The sequence below is a fragment of the Sturnus vulgaris genome, chromosome 1 (genome assembly GCF_052056855.1).
Source record: "Sturnus vulgaris isolate bStuVul1 chromosome 1, bStuVul1.hap1, whole genome shotgun sequence".
Lineage (NCBI taxonomy): Eukaryota > Metazoa > Chordata > Aves > Passeriformes > Sturnidae > Sturnus > Sturnus vulgaris.
This window is the reverse complement of record NC_142243.1, coordinates 62,383,671-62,403,187: the sequence shown is the minus strand read 5'-3', so window position 1 is coordinate 62,403,187 and position 19,517 is coordinate 62,383,671. Positions and strand designations below refer to the sequence as shown.

Below are 19,517 nucleotides of genomic sequence, written 5' to 3'. Positions count from 1 at the left end.
CACTATTTGCAAGATTTATTCCATTAAAATGTTATTAAAATAGTTCTTTCAATTTTTAAACCCACACTTCAAAACCTGGAGGCAAAATGGAAAAATATGTATGCAGTAATTGACAGGGTCCAATGGAATTTTCTAATGGGCTGCACAGTTTTCATAAGTGTATTATCACTACTGGCACACTGCAATATAATAGAGCTGGTAGTAGTCCATGTCACTTTATTACACTTAGGATTTGACAATGAAACTTATCTGAGAAGATGGCTTCAATAATCTCTCACATTGTGACCCACATTCAGTATAGTTATTAAAATAGATTTGGATGCTACTCAAATATGTTGCTATATCTCTTTTGTTTTACTGAAAAAAAAAAAAAAAACAAGATAGGTGATAATAGTCTGTCATTAATGAAAGCTGCAGATGTTGTGAGTAAACTGCAGCCAGCTCTGGGGCTCTCAGCACAAGAGAGACCTGGATCTCTTAGGCTGGGTCCAGAAGACAGTGACAAAAATGATCAGAAGGCTGGAACATCTCTCCTGTGAAGAAAGCCTGGGGGGTTACCTGAAGAAGAAGGCTCCTTTCAATCTATAAAAGGGGGCTTATAAAAAAGTCAGCAAGGACTTCACCAAGGCCTGTAGGACAAAAAGGCTTTAAACTGAAAGATTCCAAAGAGTACTGAGGTAGAGTTCTAAAGAACTCATGCCAGTCTAATCCCATGTTCTCCTCTTTTTCTGCATGTAGCTGTGTCCTTTGAGAATACTGCTACAGTCTAGGAGATATTCACTCGGTTGTACTTTTCATGGAATTCTTTCAGTTCTGTTTTTCTCTAGAGCTCTTTGATGTACAAAACTGTTACAGCTGAGGGGAAAAATATAAATTTTTTTATGTTTCACTTAACTTTAGAATAGAATTAAATATATTAAGAAAGTGTCACTTTCAAAAAATGTAAAGCAATCACTTACAAAGAATATCTTCCTGTCATCATACACTGAACTTAATAACTTGGTACAGCATTGCTTAGTTACCTTATACAGCCTTCCAACTAACACCATCCGATTCACTGCCTTTTCTTTTATGGCCTTGAAAGAGGGTGATTTGTCCTTCACCATTTTCATAACAGCCAAAACTGTACTATGTTCTTCCAAAGGCACCTGGAGCAGTAAGACAGTCACTATATCTCTGCTTAAAGGAAGGAGTGGATTAGTAATTCCAGAAATAGGTATCAACACCCAAATATCTTCTACCAGTCTCTATTTAAATCTTTTGGAAGGGGGAGCTCAAAACTGGTATCTGGCCCACAACTATCAGCCTGAGACACTTTGGTCAGTACTGCAGAGAATGAATATTAAAATTTGCCTTTATCCCATATCTGTGTATATATGCAAGAGGGTATAGGTAAATTTGCAGAACTGTGTGTCTGCATGTCAGACATGTGCATATGCACATATTTATGGATAGATGCATATATCTGTACTGTATGATAGATAATATATAGGCTTTTATGATTTTGTTCCAATCTAATAAATAACTGTAATGGAATTGAATAGAGACATAATTTCATCTTCAGAGGATGTAGCAGAAGACACAATTCTTTCTTCAAGTCTTTTGCATGTGCACACACATCTGTAGTAAATTATAACTTTGAGAGTGATTCAAAGCTTTCTAATCCAATTTTCTACTGAGATTAAGCATTTTGGCAGAAAGTGCTACAAATGTTAAATATGCTGCACATGCTACATACATTGGAAGATGCAGTGATAACAGTTGTAAATCCTATTTTTCCTTTCTCAAGACCTCTTTGGAAGCAGAATGAAGTTCTAGGTGTGTGAAGAGAGATAAATAAAGAATGCATTTCGTTGTTCTTTTTTGTCTTCAGGGATTTTTAGAGATGCTTTGAATATTTTCCCCCAGGAGTCATTTTATACAGTAGTAACTAAGAAAGGTCTGTAGCTGTCATGTGGCTAGCCTGGATTATTGAATTATATCTTGGGTCCCTGAGGATAAGAGGGACAGCTGGTATAAATTACTCTAATTCCCCTGAAACACATGATGCCACGGTGATTAATATGGACTGAAAATTTGATCTCCTTTGCCTACCTGATAAAGACAATTCAGAGGATTCCTCCAACAAAGGAAGCTGTTGGATTGGGGCTTTCCAAATGAAAGTGACAGATAATCCAAGAAGAAAGAAATAGAGAAGAAAATATGAAGGGAGAAAACCCCACAAATACTTCCACGAAGGTTCCTTTCCTGAGGGACACTGATATTTCTTTTGTCCCATTGAACATCTGTAAGGGAAGATGACCATGGCCCTCTGGCACTGCCTGGCCGCAATGATGAAGTTCTTGACAGCAGAGCTAAAAGTTCATCTGTTTCTTCTTCAGCCCTCTTAGTTCACCATTTCGCCCCAGAGTTAATTCTACTTCAGTGAAATCTGAGCCATCAGAAAATTGCATTTAGCGGTTTCCCTCTATCCATGACTTCTCTTCAATATGTGAAGAAAATATTGAGCTAGTAAAATTTTTTTCAGGGAGTAGGGCAGTTCTTTTCACCCCACAGAGGCATGCAGGTGTTTTGAGCTCCAGAACTGTTTCCTGTGCTTCCTGTGCATCCCTCTCTTTCCAGTCTTTCACTGTGTGTAAGGCTGCTCCTGTAATATTTTGCAGCTATGCCCACTGAGTATCCAGAGATCTCCCATAGCTGAAGTCTGACATATAGCAAGGATGTCAAAGCCTTGCCCTGAAACCATAAAACCTTCTGTAAGTCCAGGTCTAATAAATCTCTTCTCTTTGGCCTCAACATTTAAACAGCTGAACCTGAACATATATGAGCTTTGATTTTCTATTATCTTTTCTTTAAGACTTTAACTTTGCAATCACTAAGCATTGTAGGTAGTGAACAAACTCCTGTTGCCATTTATGTAGGCTAAGCAAAACAAAATGTTCCTATTTCTAAAGTCCATAGCATTATGAGGGAGTCCAAGTCTAGTAGGGTCTGAGTTGGGGGAAATGGGAAACACTATTTATGCATCTTTTTGTAGGCCTTATTAATCCTTTCCCTTACTCTGCAAAGCATGGCCAAATCCGCATTGGCTGAATATGGTAAAGAAACTTTTTAAACCTTAGATGATGCAGCTTTTATTAGAAATTATAAAAAAATCTTTCTAATATATGGATAAATAAAGTCCTGCCTACTCATAGACTGTGATTCCAGGAGATTAGAACAATAAAAGTCTGAAAAGCACACCTGCAGATTGCTTTCAGACTTGCAGACAAATAAATTGATTAATAAAATAAGCATAAAATATATTGCAATTAATTTACACGGGGTCAGACTCAGCCTTGGCACAATTCCACTGCAGTCAATGGAGTTACAAGACGGAGTTCAATGTTTGCAGTTTTAAAACCTTGTGGTTTTATCTGACCTTCCTTTTTGACTCACTTTTATAGGTACCACATACCACAATGACACAGGACTATGTAAAAATACATAGATTGTTGTAATGACAGAAGGAAGTCCAGGGCCTCATTCTGGCATTAACATTTGCCATCTCCAAAATACATAAAAGCTTTAAAGAAACTCTTCTGCTACCAGACAGAGTTGCAAGCAAAAAAAATTGATCCTGATTTTGGATCTATTCACATAACAATTACTTACTTGGATAGCTTATTAATAAAAACAAAGTTCCAGTAATGATAATAAGGACTGTTGCAATATGACATATGGGAAAGATCCTCCTTTAAAAGACTTTGCACTTATTCAGTATGATCTCTCAGTTCTAGAGAACATCTGACTGTCCTTCTTATGGGTTTTGCTGGGAGAAATCTGACACCTTCTTTATTATTTCTTTGAGGCAACATATATAAGTGTATGTATATTTATGTATAAGCTTTTTTTACAAAGTGTAAAATCTTTTTCCTTTTTATTAAAAAATAACCTTATCCTAGGTATATCAAACATTTGTCTTATCTGGTACAAGAATGTGAAGTTAATGTTCTGAATTTTCAGTTTTTCAGTCTGAGTTGACAGACTTCACTCTTATGCAAAAATGCATTAAATAAAGGACTGCAACAACAACAAAACCTCAGAGTTGTTTGAAACAAAGGCCTCCCCCTCCTAGTTTTACATAACAGACAGATAGAATAAACTGCTTTACTTTCCTGAAAGTGTGAAGAAAGCTCTTAGTAACTTTGAAATGTCCTCTGCTTTCTGAGTTGGACTTCCACTACACACTGACTGACCCTGTGACTGACAGTTGTGCCAGAGGGATTTCTGCAGATCCACTTGGAAATGTCTCAGTAAGGCACCACAGGTGGGCAAGCTGCCTGGCTAATGCAGTGCTGGCAATCTCTAGTGCTTTTTATCATGTGCATAAAACCAAATTATCTGTTGTTTCTAAACAGACACTGCTTGTATCAGTTGTGACTGGAATTTGTAACTAAGACACATGAATTCATCAGCATAACAAATGTGAAAAATATTGATGAGAGAAGGATTTTTTAGAAGTTGCTGAGGAAATAAAACAAAGACAGAGAATGGGGTTGTTTTGTTAATTTCCATAACAGTCCTTAAAAAGATGGCTTTTTCAAAGCTGCACTGTGGCTCTTTCCTGGAAGTCTACCTCACATATCAAGAAAAAGAAAACAAGCAATTTTTCTAGAGATTACAGTATATTAATTGATAAATCAGGATAGTGAGGATTATATCTGATAAGGAACAAACAGGCTAGTGATTTCAAAACCAGCAGGTGATTTAGCCATTTGTCTTCCATCAAGATAAATATCTCTCCAGCAAGTACTATTGCATTTATTTTCTTCTTCTTTTAATTTTGTACTGCACAAATAAGAAATTGACTCAGAAAAGTGGTAATGGAGGAAACTCTGTTTTCTTAGGTTTTTTTTTTGTTTGTTCCTTTAATTATCTACCAGGCTGTTACCAAGTCATTAGAAATGAGTCGTTTGTGAAGTAGACAATAATAGGAGAAATCCCTGATTGATTAACATTTATGTGTTGTTCACCCCAAGTTACTCAAATGGCTTTTCTGAATAGTTTTCCTAAGGGTCAAATAGGCATTTCCTGGCCACAAATCATGCATACCAAATTTGAAGATTAAAATATATATAGATATAAAGATATATAGAAGATTTTGAAGTACAGGCCAAAACGGAATTTATTTTAGAAAGCAGGCTTCAGCTTTAACTACTGGGTACACTCTAGCACTTCAAGATCTGGGTTGAGGGGGAAGCCTTTTTTTGATAGTATAATCTAGTGGTATCTAGTGAAAAAACTTTGTGTTTTCCATTAAAAAATGTAGTGATTAGTGCCCAAAAACCTTGAATTAAAAGGACTGTTCTGTGTCAACGTAGATTTTGAGATCTGCATATTACTTTGTGTGCATCAATAATTATTTTGCTTATATAATACCATTTAGCAAAGGATTTTTAAAAAGTCTGAGTAAAATTGGTGAGGCAGTTTTGGCTATAGGCTGCAGAAATAGTGTTAGGGCCCTGGTGATAGTCATCCTAAAAGAATTATGCTTGTATTCATTCAAATATATATTAGCAATGATAATTAGAGGTATATTTTAAATCCTGCTGTACAGAAGAACAAATGTACAAATGTTAAGTAGTCACAACTGGAAGTTTTTTCTATTACTTAAGCACACCCAAAGAGACAGCTCTCTTCTTTGATGTGAGATCTGAATTTGCTGCTTAATTTATTAAAAGAAGTAGACAAGCCAACTTTTCCAAACAGTGCCTTCTTCCATGCATGAAGAGAGGCAGTTCTTGTTTTACAGTACTTGCTCATTACTGAGTTCCATTTACAAAGAAATGAGGCATGGGAATGCCTGCAGCAGGAAGTGTGTGTAGCAACAAGTCCCAAATGCTGGTATACATGGTGACATGTCTGAGAGAAAAGGATCACTGGGGGCATAATCATTGCTTCTGAGCTGGAATATGGGTAAGGACGTGGAGAATGTGGTCAGGAAGGCTTTAATTCTTGTAGGCAGAACACTGGATGAAAATATATTCCTGCATGAGAAACTGGATGAGTATGATTCTATGATTAGGGGTGTTTTTTTTCAGAAATTTTAAATTCCACCATCACTGCCCTCTCTTTTCTTTCCCCTTTCTGTGTTGCTGAAGTCAAGTCTATATGGCACACTGCTGGGAAAAGAATCAGACTTCTGTAAATCCCCTCCCATCATATTCACAACAGCTAATTTTTCATAGTGTTTGCTGGAATAATCCCAGTTTTGTAAGATGGATTCATTTAATCAGGTTATTTACTTTTCTGTGCCAAACTCTAAGTAGGTAGAAGTTGCTATAGCATGGTTACAAAAGATACCATCATCTCTTCATGCCTCCTCATAGTTTATTAGTTAAAGGTATTGGTCTTTTAAAGGCATTTTGTTATGTGCTCTCTGTTTAGGAATGAACTTTCTGCTCAGACAGATGTGCAATTATCACATGCCATCATTTTTTGTATTTTTTTAAATGGGAGAGTTTTAGTCAGACCTATTTGGCTGTAGAAATCAAATTTAATGCAAACAGGAGATAAATTTGTTTGTAATGCAAAATGACTAGCTTCTCATCTGTAAGTCTGTCATACTGATCATGCTGTATTGCAAACTGTGGTTTATGAATAGGTAATGCAAAAATGCATGTACCTTTGCACATAAATAAATAATCTTTCCTGGTGAATTGGAACTGAATTCGAAACGGAAGTTTCTCAGAATGCAAACGTTTCCTAATATTCAGCAGTGGTTGGCCTCAGTCTTTTGGTTTGGATTCATATAGAAATTAAGTCTCATTGTAAATCTTGAGTTTATGGTAATCTAGCATGAGGGCAAGGCAATAACATTTGTTCTACAACTATATCTTTAAGTAATGTTAACCCACGTGTTTTGAACAATGCAGGGCTGATGTCCAGTATATACGTATCCATTTATAAATAAATAAACAAATGTGTGTGTCAACTGTTGTGTACAGGGAACCCAGATTTCACAAACTGTAAATTACCTCATTTGATCACGGAAAGATTCCCTGAATTATTGCATAGTGTTAGAGAAGATTTTTACCCTGTTAATATTGGAATATTTATATAAATAGTAAAACTTTTCCCATTCTGTTTTTATGAAAGGAAAATCATTGCAGAAGAATAAAAATCCTAGGGGATTGTTACTACTGTGTATCAGGATTGACCCAGCCCAAGACAGATCATGCCCATTGCTGTGTTGAAATGGGACTGGATATGATTGACACCATCACGTAAGTACCATGCATGGTGAGCCCAGACAGGAGGGCTGCAACAGCTCCCATGTGGTGTTCAGGAAATGTGCTCCTAGGAAAGAAATGCTGGAATACTTATGTGCTCTTAGTCTGCTAGCACTACTCACTCAAATCCAGTCCTGATGTATGCCTGTTGTATAGGTGTTTGTCATCTCAAAATCTGATTATTCCTTTTTAATGTAATGTTTAAACTTTTCGTTTATTCTGGTTTTCAGAAATGTAACGTGAAATTTATTTTGCTGCTCGGATTTTTGTTTATGCTTGAGAGGTCTACATTGATCATTATTTTGCCAAGGCAAAAAATATGGATGTGAGAGAACTGTGAATGAGCTTTTAGCTAAAGCTGGAGATCTATTTCATTATGTAGGTGGGAAAGGATAAAGATGGAAAATTTATTCTCTACTTCTCATTTTCATTTGCTAAAGATACTAAAAAATCTCTCATACTGTGAAGAGTTGGGCAAATTACGTAATTTTCTCCCTTATTCAATGCACGTTCATCACGTTTGTAAGCATTGTACAATTCATAAAATACTTTGTAATATCTTAATCTATCATTTATGATAGTCTGTATAAATAGAAAATATAAAATCCTAAAATAATATGTGCATTCTTTCAGCAGTATATGGATACTCCATTTATAAGGAAGCCCTGACTTTTAGAAAGATAATTAGATGTACAGGTCTTGTACAAATTTTTCAAAAGCCTTTTAGTTCGGGATTTTTTCAAATCCCTGGAAAGCAATAGATGACACTCTTATCCTCTTTTAAACCTAGTATTAATCTTTAATTCATTAGTTGTGCTGTATTTCATGTATACAAATAAGGTATTGATATAGCAGTTGGAACTTTCCTCTTCTGAATGTTCAAGTTTTACTATTAGAAATTAATATATTCCCTTTTTAGGGTATATTTTATTGTCTACTGACATGATAATGTAAACTTAAAAAAAAGGAGTTGAATTAGAAAAGAATGAACTAGGACTGTTCAGCCTGCAGAAGAGAAGGCTCAGAAGGACTCTTATTAATGCAGACAAATACCTAGTGAGAGGGAGTAGAGAGGACAAAACCAAACTTTTCTCAGTGATATTCAGTGCCAGCACTGGAAATGGGAGAGGAAATGGGCACAAACTGAAATACAGGAAATTCAATCTCAATAGAAGAAAACCTTTTTTTTTATTGTGGAGGTAGTCAGATACTTGAGAGGTTCCACTGAAAAGTTGTGACATTTGTGTCCTTGGAGAAATTTAAACCCAGCTGGGCACAGTTCTGTAGCTGGCTGTTCTCTGAGCAAGTATATTGGTCTAGATGATTTCCAGAGGCCCCTTGCAGCATCAGCAACTTTGCAATTTTAAGTGGATGAGCTGTAGTGCTTTATCTAGATATGTTTAGTCAGATGTAGTAGAAGGTAACTGGCCATTTCAGGACTTTATTTTTTAAAGAATTCATAGATTTTAGGTCTTTTGTGTTAGTGGTCAGAGCATGGTGAGAGAGCAAGATGGGTAAGAGTCAAGGTTCTAAGACAGTGCCAGATTTACTTAGGATTGTTTGATAGCTAGGGACCTATTCTGCATTTTTTGTGCATAAGCACAATTTGTCTCTCTCCCTCACAGAAACCAGAGTTAGAAGATAGATTCCCCAGACTAATTTATTTTAAAATATGATTAGTAAATAAGAACTCAGGAGCTTGTGACAGTGAAGTTGGAATGCAACATTTTATATTGCATTGGTATGATAATTAGGCTTCGTTTATCAATTCCATGAAATACAAAGTCACTTTTTTTAAACTTTCCCCTTTCATGCAGAGGTAGATGCCAGCTAGTAGTCTTTTCAAAGTCTATTCACTTTACCGTAGACTTCAGGTCTTGGCACTGCAAATTTATGCTTGGAATTGGTCATCCTTAGTGATAGATTTGTCCTATTACCTGGAATACATAAATAAATAAATAAATAAAATCACTTGAACTGTGATTCATGTGATGAATCTGTCAAAAGTGTCCATCCCAGAGATACTTACTAACAAGACGTGGGTTTTTTCTGGAAAATCAAGGAATAGAAATTTCCATGGCCAATTGATGGTTCTGTGATTGGACTGTGTTGAATGTGTTCATATAAAGTGATATATTCCATTCTCTTTATATTCTGTGTAACTGTTATTTAAGTATCCTACAAGGTGGTGCTGAATGTATCATCTGAGAACATAATTTTCAAAGTATTATAATTATAATTTTCACAATTTCATTCACCTTCCTCAAAGTGTTTTCTTCAAGGGAACCAAAATAATTGTGGGAGAAGCTTTTTATTCTTAAAAACTGACAAAATAGATAGTGTTATATTCTGCTTCTATTCCAAAATAATTTCTGCAGCCATTGTGTCAGTGCCTCAGTGCAGACCAGGTGCTTGTTCTACTCTAGAGTTACTTAAAGCACCACATCAATGAGTGAAGTGTTCAGTACCACCAATGTTGCTCTTACAATATGAGTTTTGACTGCCAAGCTTTTGTTAGCAATAAAATTTAAATGATCATATTTGTTAGTGCCTCTAATATGTCATGTATTTCTCCAACATGGCAGATGTCCTAACCTTGGTTATGAAAGCTGTATTAAGCCAAGTACTCCCTTCACCTTACTTAAATTGATTGCAACATTTGAAAGTTACAGTCTCATACACTGCAGTTTTTTACCTTCTAAATAGATATATTTGTTAGCTAATTGCCATGTAGAAAAGTTATGCCCAGGTAACAAAGCTCTTCCCTCCGTCTCCTCCAAAAGCTGTCTAGAGTTCTGTTTTAAGCTAGTATTATGGGGGAAATTTTATACATTCTTACTAGTTTTGTCTTTCCTTAGACAGCACTTCATCAGTGGATATACATTTTATTAAACAATTCTTTGGCTCAGTCCAGCAGCTCCTCTTAGCAGATGAAATGTGGTGAAATGACACACTCATTTAACTGCATTCAATAACATTGCAGAGCAAGAAATAATCTGTTTCCAATTGGAAATAAGGAGAGATTCTGAGTGAGCGGTCTATAAATACTAGATTTTGGACTGGGTCAAAATACTCAGGTTAATATTCATAAACTTGTCAAAACTGTAATGGAACCCGTAATCATTCCTGTTGCCACACAGGCAGTACATTTTCATGATGCTTCTTCCATTAACACCTTATTAGGATGCCATTTTAGTACTGACTCAGAGGGAATTTCATGGCTGGCTGCATCACTGACTGAGTGTAGTATGGAGCATGGAGCGTGTGTGGTATGAAGCTGGGAGCATGGCACAGTAGGAGCACATGATCTGTGGATCACAGCAACTGCTGCTGACTGATTTAGTTCAACCTACATGCACTATGGTGAGGAGGAGAAGGGTTATTTTAGAATAAGTCTCATCTGACCTTCTGACTGAATGTGATTGCTGGATGTGGGCTTTGAAGTGGTCTGAAGCAAACTGTCCATGAACCCTTACTTCTTGAGAACTGGGCAACCCAGTGGGGTTTATCAGCTATTTTCTGTGACATGTAGGTGATTTGATCCCAAATGGATGACTCTACCTAATGTGAATGACTCCACCAGTCATCCTGTAAAACCCCACAGGTGGAAGCTGGGCTTATTTGCACCTGGGGAGGCTTTTGCACTGGGGAGGTTGATGCTTGAACTGTCTCCTTTCGATGGGTTTGGTCATTGGCTGACCAAAAGCACTGGGAGAGGGAGAGGAACTACAGCAGCCAGTTTGCATAAGTCCAGTGGAAATCAAGTTTTCGTGTGTGATTTTTTCTGAGGAAACAGACAGAAGCATTAACTTCCCTTATGTCAACACTCTTGAATCTTTTCCCTGGTCATCCAAAAGTCCAGGGCCTGGAAATGTTTGGACTGGCAGGAGTCAATTGACCAAGTTTTTAGAGAACAAGCAGCTGCATTTTTAAGAAGCTGTCTACCATTGGTGAAACAGGAAACATTCATTTCTGCAGGTATCTTTAGACCTAAAGAAAAGACTTAAATAATTATAAGAAATGGCATGCAGAGCTTTTTTGTTTCCCTCCTTGAATGCTCAGGAACACAGGTCTGGAGCTGTTCTGCAGATGATCTAAATAACTTTCATGGCTTGTAGCAGCACATAAAATATTTGTCGTTAAGGAGGGAACTAGAATTTAAAAGCTTTGTAGGGTACTCAAGCTGTCAGGGTAGATGCTTTTCTTATTAGTCAGTTGCATAGACTATAAACACAACTGGTTCAAAAAGAAAATGGTTTTTGATTTCCATTTGTTTCTGGGCCTACTTTTGTGTTAACATTTGGAAAACTTTAGTATAGGAAGTTATGAGAGAATAAGTAATAATGAATAATTTATTTGTGAAACTCTTTTTTCCTATTCCTGGCTTGTTTGTGAAATGCTGATATTTTCTTAGAAATGTATCTATAATTTAAAATACCTCAGTGGAAATTTTTGTGGTATTTTATTGTAGAAATTTGATGTTGTCTGGGAACATGATCATTGTACTGCTCTGAATTTAAATTTGGTCTCTTCTTTATATATTTTCTAATATTCCTCATTTTTAATAATTCAGTGGGGTATAGTTACGGAAATTATCTGCATAAAGAGCACAAAGGTCTACAAAATGAAATAAAAAAATGTAATGAACTGTTCATGAACTCTTTTTTCCTACTCAAATTTAATAATGAAAGCATTTCTGAAACATATTGTAGCTTCTGGGGAAGATGTAGAAATGCATTATCAATTTTGATTTATGAATGACTACTTATGGAATTTTTTTTTTGTTCAAAACATGAAGTATTTCCAGATTCTGTTTTATTGGTGCATTATACAGTACAGCTTGTTTAACAAGGAGTGTGGTCAGCCATGTTGTATTTTTCTGCTCATATTTTTTCATTTATTTTTGTTATTCTGTTAAAATTTCTAAAAGGTGATTAAACTTACCCCAGTCAGACAAAGCAATGTTGAAGCCTTGAGTGGACTTTATCAGTGTCTGAATTTCACTACCTTTCCACATACATTTAGTCTGAGGTTTTATATACATTTTTAAATGGAGGAGGAGGGAGGGAACCAACAAAAAAAGCCCACACTTATTTGTGAACAGAGAAACTCAAACTTTTGTGGGTTCATTAATTAAGATTATTGCATAGGTTCTTAATTATGCAGGAGAAGATAGGCAGGCAAGGTGTAATCCTGAAGGGCTTTGGCTTGCAAGGTATTTTCTTGGTGTAATCTGTTAATGATACAATACACCTGCACAGGTGAAGATACAAAGGTGAAGATACAATTCTTATCATTACGTGGCTTATGTCATTAGGGTCTTTCATTTCCTCAAAGCTTTGTCAAACTGTGCAGAACAAAGTTTTGTAACACTGGAATCCTTTTAGGGCTCCTTGAAGTCATATTTGAGGCTTGACTGGGAACAGATACTGAGTAAGGGAGAGCTGACTTGCAGTGAGTAGGAATAGGACAAGGAAATTATTAATCTTTCAAAAAGATGTGCACAAGCCTTTCTGTGCTGTTGCATAAAATATGACTGAAAAATGTGTTATGCCCAGATTCCCTATGGGGACAAAAGAGATCTCCATGTTAGTCACATTAGTGATGGCTGACATAGCATGTATTTCAGCACTTCATAGGTGAAGAGTTTTGTATTTAAATTGAGGCCAGGTATCTTTGCTGCACATCCCACATCTTGATCTATGCTGACCTTTCTGATAATTATATTTAAACAACTGAAGCTTCTGAAACAGTTGAAAAGTCTTTCTAAAGGCATCTCTGCAAAATAAAAATAAAAAATAACTGGATGATACTTGAAAAAAAAAAATTGGTCAGTGAATGTCAAGGGAAAATTTTAGCTAGAGTCTCATTTTAAGGTCTTCTATTAAATGCATTGGAAAATTCAAATTAGGAAAATCAAGTGAAAATCAATTCTTACACTGAATAGTCAGTTTCCTCTATTCAGAGATAATATCACTTTTTGGATAGCAACTGGACTATGGAATGACAGGTGTTTCTCTAACAGAAAGAGCTGAAAATATCTATGTACAGTGTTCTTCCATAAAATGTAATATTTAAGGCTGTTAGTTTCAAGGTACCTTTTCAGTGTTCACAACTTTGTGCAGAGTGCAAGTCCTAGCATGCCTTTCATTCAGAGAAATGAAGACTCTTTTCTTATTGTGGCACCAAAAAACATTCTTTTAATAGCAATTCTGTGGATTAATTAATCCTTTACCAGATAGGCAGTGAAAATGTCTAAACATTAGATTTAATTTACAGGTGCAAGACTAGTTACAAGTTGTTTTGGTGCCACTCTTACAGGAGCTTTGGAAAGATATAAGTGTTTATAATCACTCTACTGTTCTTGCAATGAATGATTTATTACTTTCATAATTTTCTTTGTCCTGTACTCTGGCGTCTGGGTAATTGAACCAATTAAAATATGGTAGATTGGGAATAATTAGTTACACATTGGTCATCTCAACTAGTTCTTCTTGTACCTCTTTTCTCACAGAAATGGTCAAGAAATTTAGAAATTCCGAGATTTTGGTTCAACAGTAATTAAAATATAACTAAGAAAATTATTTTTTTGGAATTACAATTAGGGCTTTGAAACTAGTGAAGGTAAAAAACAGTGCCCGAATATACCATTTCAGGTTTTATAAGACCCCTTTTACTCAGTCAAGTATAAATATATTTGTTAATTTTGGGAGGAGAAAAAATGAAGAGCAGTCATCATCTAAATATTAATATTCTGATGCTGTCCATTACAGATCTGTTGCAGAAGCCACAGAGGTTGATCTTAACATGAGAGTTGGATTGCACACAGGCAGGGTGCTTTGTGGGGTCCTGGGTCTCCGAAAATGGCAATATGATGTCTGGTCAAATGATGTGACATTAGCTAATGTAATGGAAGCTGGAGGACTTCCTGGGTAAGTCTGTAAAAGAACCATAGCAAAAAAAAAATAGAAAACTGTGTGGGTGAAGAATTTATTTCCTTTTTTGAGGTATTTGCAATGTAATTGCTATTGATGAAAAGGACTGTGTGTGGCAAGAGCAATCAATGTATTATGTGATTTATCCTGTGGAATTTTGAAAATTATCTTGATATTTTTGGAAGTAATAGGTTAGATTAGAGGCAAAACGTTTTCAAACAAAATTATTTTTAGAAGTTACCAAATATAAAAAGTAGGAATGAGACAATACTAGGAATGTAAGAATGCTAGACTTTGATAATTTCATGTTACAAAAGTAAAACCCTGTAGCTACTCCAGGAATTTTTTACCTTTACACACCTCTATACTTTGAGAAGAGAGGGGGAATTCCTTGCTCCTTTTACATGACAAGGTTTCCAACACTAGTCATATGCTATAGAAAAGATATACCTGTTTATGAACTCGGATGTTGATGACATTTGCAAATGGTACAGTAGCACATAAACCCCCAGCCAGCCCATGGTGCATGTTCTGGAACTCTAAATACTCCTTGCACAGCCTTGGACACAATTTAAATACACACAGTGAACATTTGCAAAGGTGAATGGGTGTTCTGTGTGTAGCTCACATTTGGACTGGGACCTGCCATCCACTTTTTTGATTTTTATGAGATCTTGATTGCTGTACAGAAGGACAAAGGAACCAACTAATTTTTTTGTGGTAATGATGAGTGAATTTCTATTTATTGCATACATCTGCTTTAGATAATTTTGGCAGTGTATTTTATGTGTTCATTATTTTAAAGTTACCCAGTGGGAAAAAATCTGAACACATGTTTATTAGAGGAAAACTGCAAAATCTTTTCAGATACCTTCTCTGAAATATATTTCAAATATAAGGAGTCTTTCAGGAGAAAATGTGAAAAATTTTCAGGATAAGAAAACTCAGAAATAATGTTAAAGATGGGTGTGTTGCCAAAACACAGTGAATCAGAAAGCTGCCTACAAAACAGAGTGGATGGATGATATGAGTAAGAGATGTGAAATGAAACAGAAAAAGAAGTTGCTGCTTTATACACAAGAGAGGTTTGGAGTGTGATGTCATAAGTTTCAAACAGCAGGAGGTTTTTCCAAGCAGCTGTTGAGGTAAAAACTTTAAAAAGCCATAGCATGTAGAAGATGATGTGCAGACGCTCACTTTCTACAAATCAGCAAATCTACAAGTGTTTGGATCATTAGCAGTTATCTTTCTGTTCACTTTGCCCAAGTTTAGAAAATGCATGTAATATGTCAATATGTAAATGTCAATTTGGCTAAAAGTACAAAACAAAACTTTATTTTTCCTTTTTGTTTTTCTTTTGAAATCAAACCTGTGGTCTTGCATGCAAATTTACCTATTGACCTCTTTATGAACTTCTGTCCAGGAGTGTACTTCAGTAGCAAATAGCTCGTAATGTATCTTTGCTTTAAACAAGAATGTCTAATTTTTCTCCCCAGGAAAGTTCACATTACAAAGACCACCTTAGAGTGCCTAAATGGGGACTACGAGGTAGAACCAGGATATGGTCATGAAAGGAATAGTTTCTTGAAGAAGCATAATATTGAAACATATTTTATTGTGCCATCCCATCGTAGGAAGGTAAGCTTACTCAGTGATACATTTTCATAATTTAAAAACTGTTCTGTGCTATTTTGAAATCTGACAACTCTGGAGATTTTTTTCCTGAAAGCTCTTCAAACACTCTGGAAGGCCCAGCAGTGCAATGGTAACATTTTGAGTCTCAGCATGTGATGAGGTGGTGACAGTGGTTTTCCAACAGGTGAGACTAGAGTCACACCTTTCCTTCTCAACCATTTACTGAGTGCAGCCTTTTGTTTCACTGAAAAATGTTTCTTGTGACATCAGTAGGAGTCTTAAAAGTCCATAACTGTTGTTTAAACATGTCCAGTTTGGTAAACCTTTTCTTACATCAGATGAGGCTTACCTTTGAAGTTATCTATCATAACATGCTTACAGGCCAAGAGAAACTTTCTTGCCTCTTTATCTCAGCTGGAGAATTTGGGATACAGATTTTTGCACTCTAATCTTCTGAAACTCTGTGAAAATAAGTTTAATTCAAGGATGTTAAGCTTCAAGGGGAAAATTATATTACCCAATTCTGAAAGTACTGGTCAGGTTTTAAAGTGATGTCTTTATACACACCAAGTTTTTAAGCTGTCAAAACTCCATATTTGAGGATTTTAACCATCAAGTGTCTGAAAAAAACATAACTACAAAGAAACAGGTCATCTTGAATTTCATATCTGCAATCAGTTTTTGGTTTTAATTTGATGACTCTGTGAGTTTTTATGGAAACGTTGGGAGTCCAGTCACCAGGGTAATTTGATTCTGGGATTGAAAATCCTGTTGTTTTATTCTGGAAAGACCACTGCAAGAGTGATTTATCTACTTCCTCTAAAGCATCTTCTTATTAGAGAGATGGAGTTTTCCCATCCACTGTGAAAATCATGCCATTTCACATTTTGTTCCTCTGGTACATATGATTAAATTCAGTTTTAGATAATATGAAAAAAACAGGTGGAAAAACAGTGGGTTAAATTCTGTTTTGGCAGTCAGTGAGAGCAGTTTTTGGTGTATTTATTGAGATCAGGACTACCATTTTTAAAGAAATTAACATTTCCTAAGTTAATCAGTCCCAAAAGGAAAGAAAATGCAAGGGAGTTTATTTAAGGTAGGTGTGTTGCTTATTGCTGCTAGATTGTTTGTCTTGGTTTCCTGTTGTTTCCACTCCTTTAGCATTAAATATAATTTCATTTTTATGTTATAATGTATCAGGTTTCATCTCATATTGAGGAAATAGGTAGAGGAATTTCAGGATATTGTTCCATAAGTTGGTGCAAAAAGACAAGCAGAGACAAAAGGGAATTGGTGTGACATTTACACAGAGAAACTGTATTGTGTCAATTCTGCTACAAAAACCGGCGACTGAGGAACAGAAGCTTGATAATCACGTATGGAAGGAAGCCAGGTCAATTCATGTTTAATGTGCAACAATGAGAGCATCCTGCTGTGAGAGCACACATTTCTTTGTCTTTGCAAGATTGCTGAGAAACTGCTGGTGAAAGGACTGCTCAGTTCGTCATCAGCCACATAAACCCAAATGCCACCTTACCCACTGATAGGAGTCTGTGGGAACGGCAGGTGCTGCTCCACGCCTTGACCGACAATAGCTCTCCAGCATGCATCAGTGAAAGAAACACTTCATGAATTTTAGTGGTGTGGACTGGCTTCTCCACTGGGCTGGCAGGTCAATCGGCATGCCACTGTGCTGTTTGACACAGCCCATCACAGCCATCCCCGTCTTTTATACTCGCACACTGATCACTGACCATCAGCTACATAATAGCTGTATTTGCCTTCTAAATAAACGCCTGCTGTTCCCTCCTGCCCCAATTCGTTCACTGCCTCTTCAGAGACATAAAAATAGAAGGCTACCCATGAAGCACGGACAAGACAGTTTCACCTGGTCAGTTCAGGTATCTTCTGGCTTAATATTGTATTCCTTCCTCTTGAAGGTCAGCAGCTGAAATGCAGTTTTTATTCTTTATATATCATCTCTGACATTAACATGAGTTGACTCGGGCAGGTAGGCACCAAGTGGAATGAAAATCAATGTTATGAGCAAGAAATGACCACGAATACGTTGAATTTGAAGCAAAAATAAGACCACTTGGAGTTTTGTTAAAAATTATTTGTTTAGAAGACACATGCCCCACATTCTTCTATATTTGGTCTGACAGGAAAATTTTTCATCACTGTCACTCTAGCCAAGAATGATAATAACAGTGTAAGATGACTCATTCATGTCCAAGTTACATTTTAAATATGAACAAATTATAAATTATTCCCATTTTTTAAATCTTCTGTGGAATCAGCTAACTTTTGTGACCTGATCTGCTTGCTGGTTTAATGTGAGAGCACCACTAAGCAGTCACTGAGGGAATACATTTATTTTTGTTTTGTTACAGTTTTTATTTTGGTAGAGAATATATTAGTCTATTATTATCCATTAGTCTATGCAGACAACAGCTTACTGTCCACCTGGAGACCACTGAAAAGTGGTGTCCCACAGGGGTCAGTGGTGAGGCCAATACTGTTCAGGATGCTTGTCCATGACATGGGCAGTGCACCCCCAGCAAGTTTTCTGATGACACCAAACTGTGTAGTGCAGTCAACACGCTGGAAGGAAGGAATGCCATCCAGAGGGACCTGGACAGGCTTGAGATGTGGGGCTGTGTGAACCTCATGAAGCTCAATAAAGCCGGTGACAGCTGGGTCAGGGCAATCTTAGCTGCACCTACAGGTTGGGTAGAGAACTCAATGAGAATACCTTATGGATAAGAACTTGAGAGTGATGGTTTATGCAAATGTGTTTTTTAATACAATACATGTTCCCTGGTACATACCCTGATAAATACCCTGTTACTAGTTTTTTAAAAGCTATCACTCTTCTCTTAAGTAAAGTTTGATTTTGTCTTCTTGATATTTTATATGGATATTAATACTTAGGCACGTGCCAAAAATACTGCACTGAAAAAAAAATTAAAAATTTTTATTTATGTAAGTAGACACATGTCTGACCACACACATAAATGCGTTGGGCTTTTAAAGGAGTTTTGATTCAGATAGAAAAACAGATATATTTCTATGTAATTTCTATTTCTAGATAATATATAAAATTTAATAATTTTAATTAATAGTTCAATATATTAAATTTAATATATTAAATGTTCACAGGATTCATACTCCATGCTTTAGAAACATGATCATTCTCTTAGTTTCAAAAAATTCTAACTTTGTGAAGTGTAATAAGTATTGCTTTAAGTGGATTTTATTTCAAGAAAAAAAGAATCTAGGCCATATCTCTTAATGTCAGAGCCCCTACAAGAACTTTATAACTCTGCTTAGACCAGCTAAATAACTTTTTCTACTTATTATTTCTTGGTAACCCACCTAACTAATCGTGTTACGAATTTCAAACTGTTTGCCTAAAATTTAATTAATTTTAATTTTTTTAATAGAGTGTATCTGGCTTTCATCTTCCTTTGCTCTTTCATTGTCAGCACTGATATTAGTCAAAGTATCTTTGCCTCAGTTTTCCAACTGATGTAGCTGACTCCCAGATGCACAGCAGAGTTAGGGGGACTTAGCTGGACTGTCTGCTTTGTTTCTTTGGTTGCTCTACAGAGTCTGATTGTCCTGCAGTAAAACACCTCTGTGGTTGGGGCCCAACCTCAGTGATATCTGA

At 36.1% G+C, this 19,517-nt stretch overlaps 1 protein-coding gene across 1 annotated transcript in view; it reads left to right on the top strand.

Annotated features, from left to right (window-relative positions):
- ADCY1 (adenylate cyclase 1) overlaps positions 1-19,517 on the top strand; it is a 155,400-nt gene that overhangs the window by 84,585 nt on the left and 51,298 nt on the right. The window contains exons 5-7 of the mRNA XM_014877323.2: positions 7,141-7,268; positions 14,048-14,206; positions 15,706-15,847. Coding sequence (XP_014732809.1) covers positions 7,141-7,268; positions 14,048-14,206; positions 15,706-15,847 — 429 coding nt within the window. The remainder of the gene's footprint in view (positions 1-7,140; positions 7,269-14,047; positions 14,207-15,705; positions 15,848-19,517) is intronic.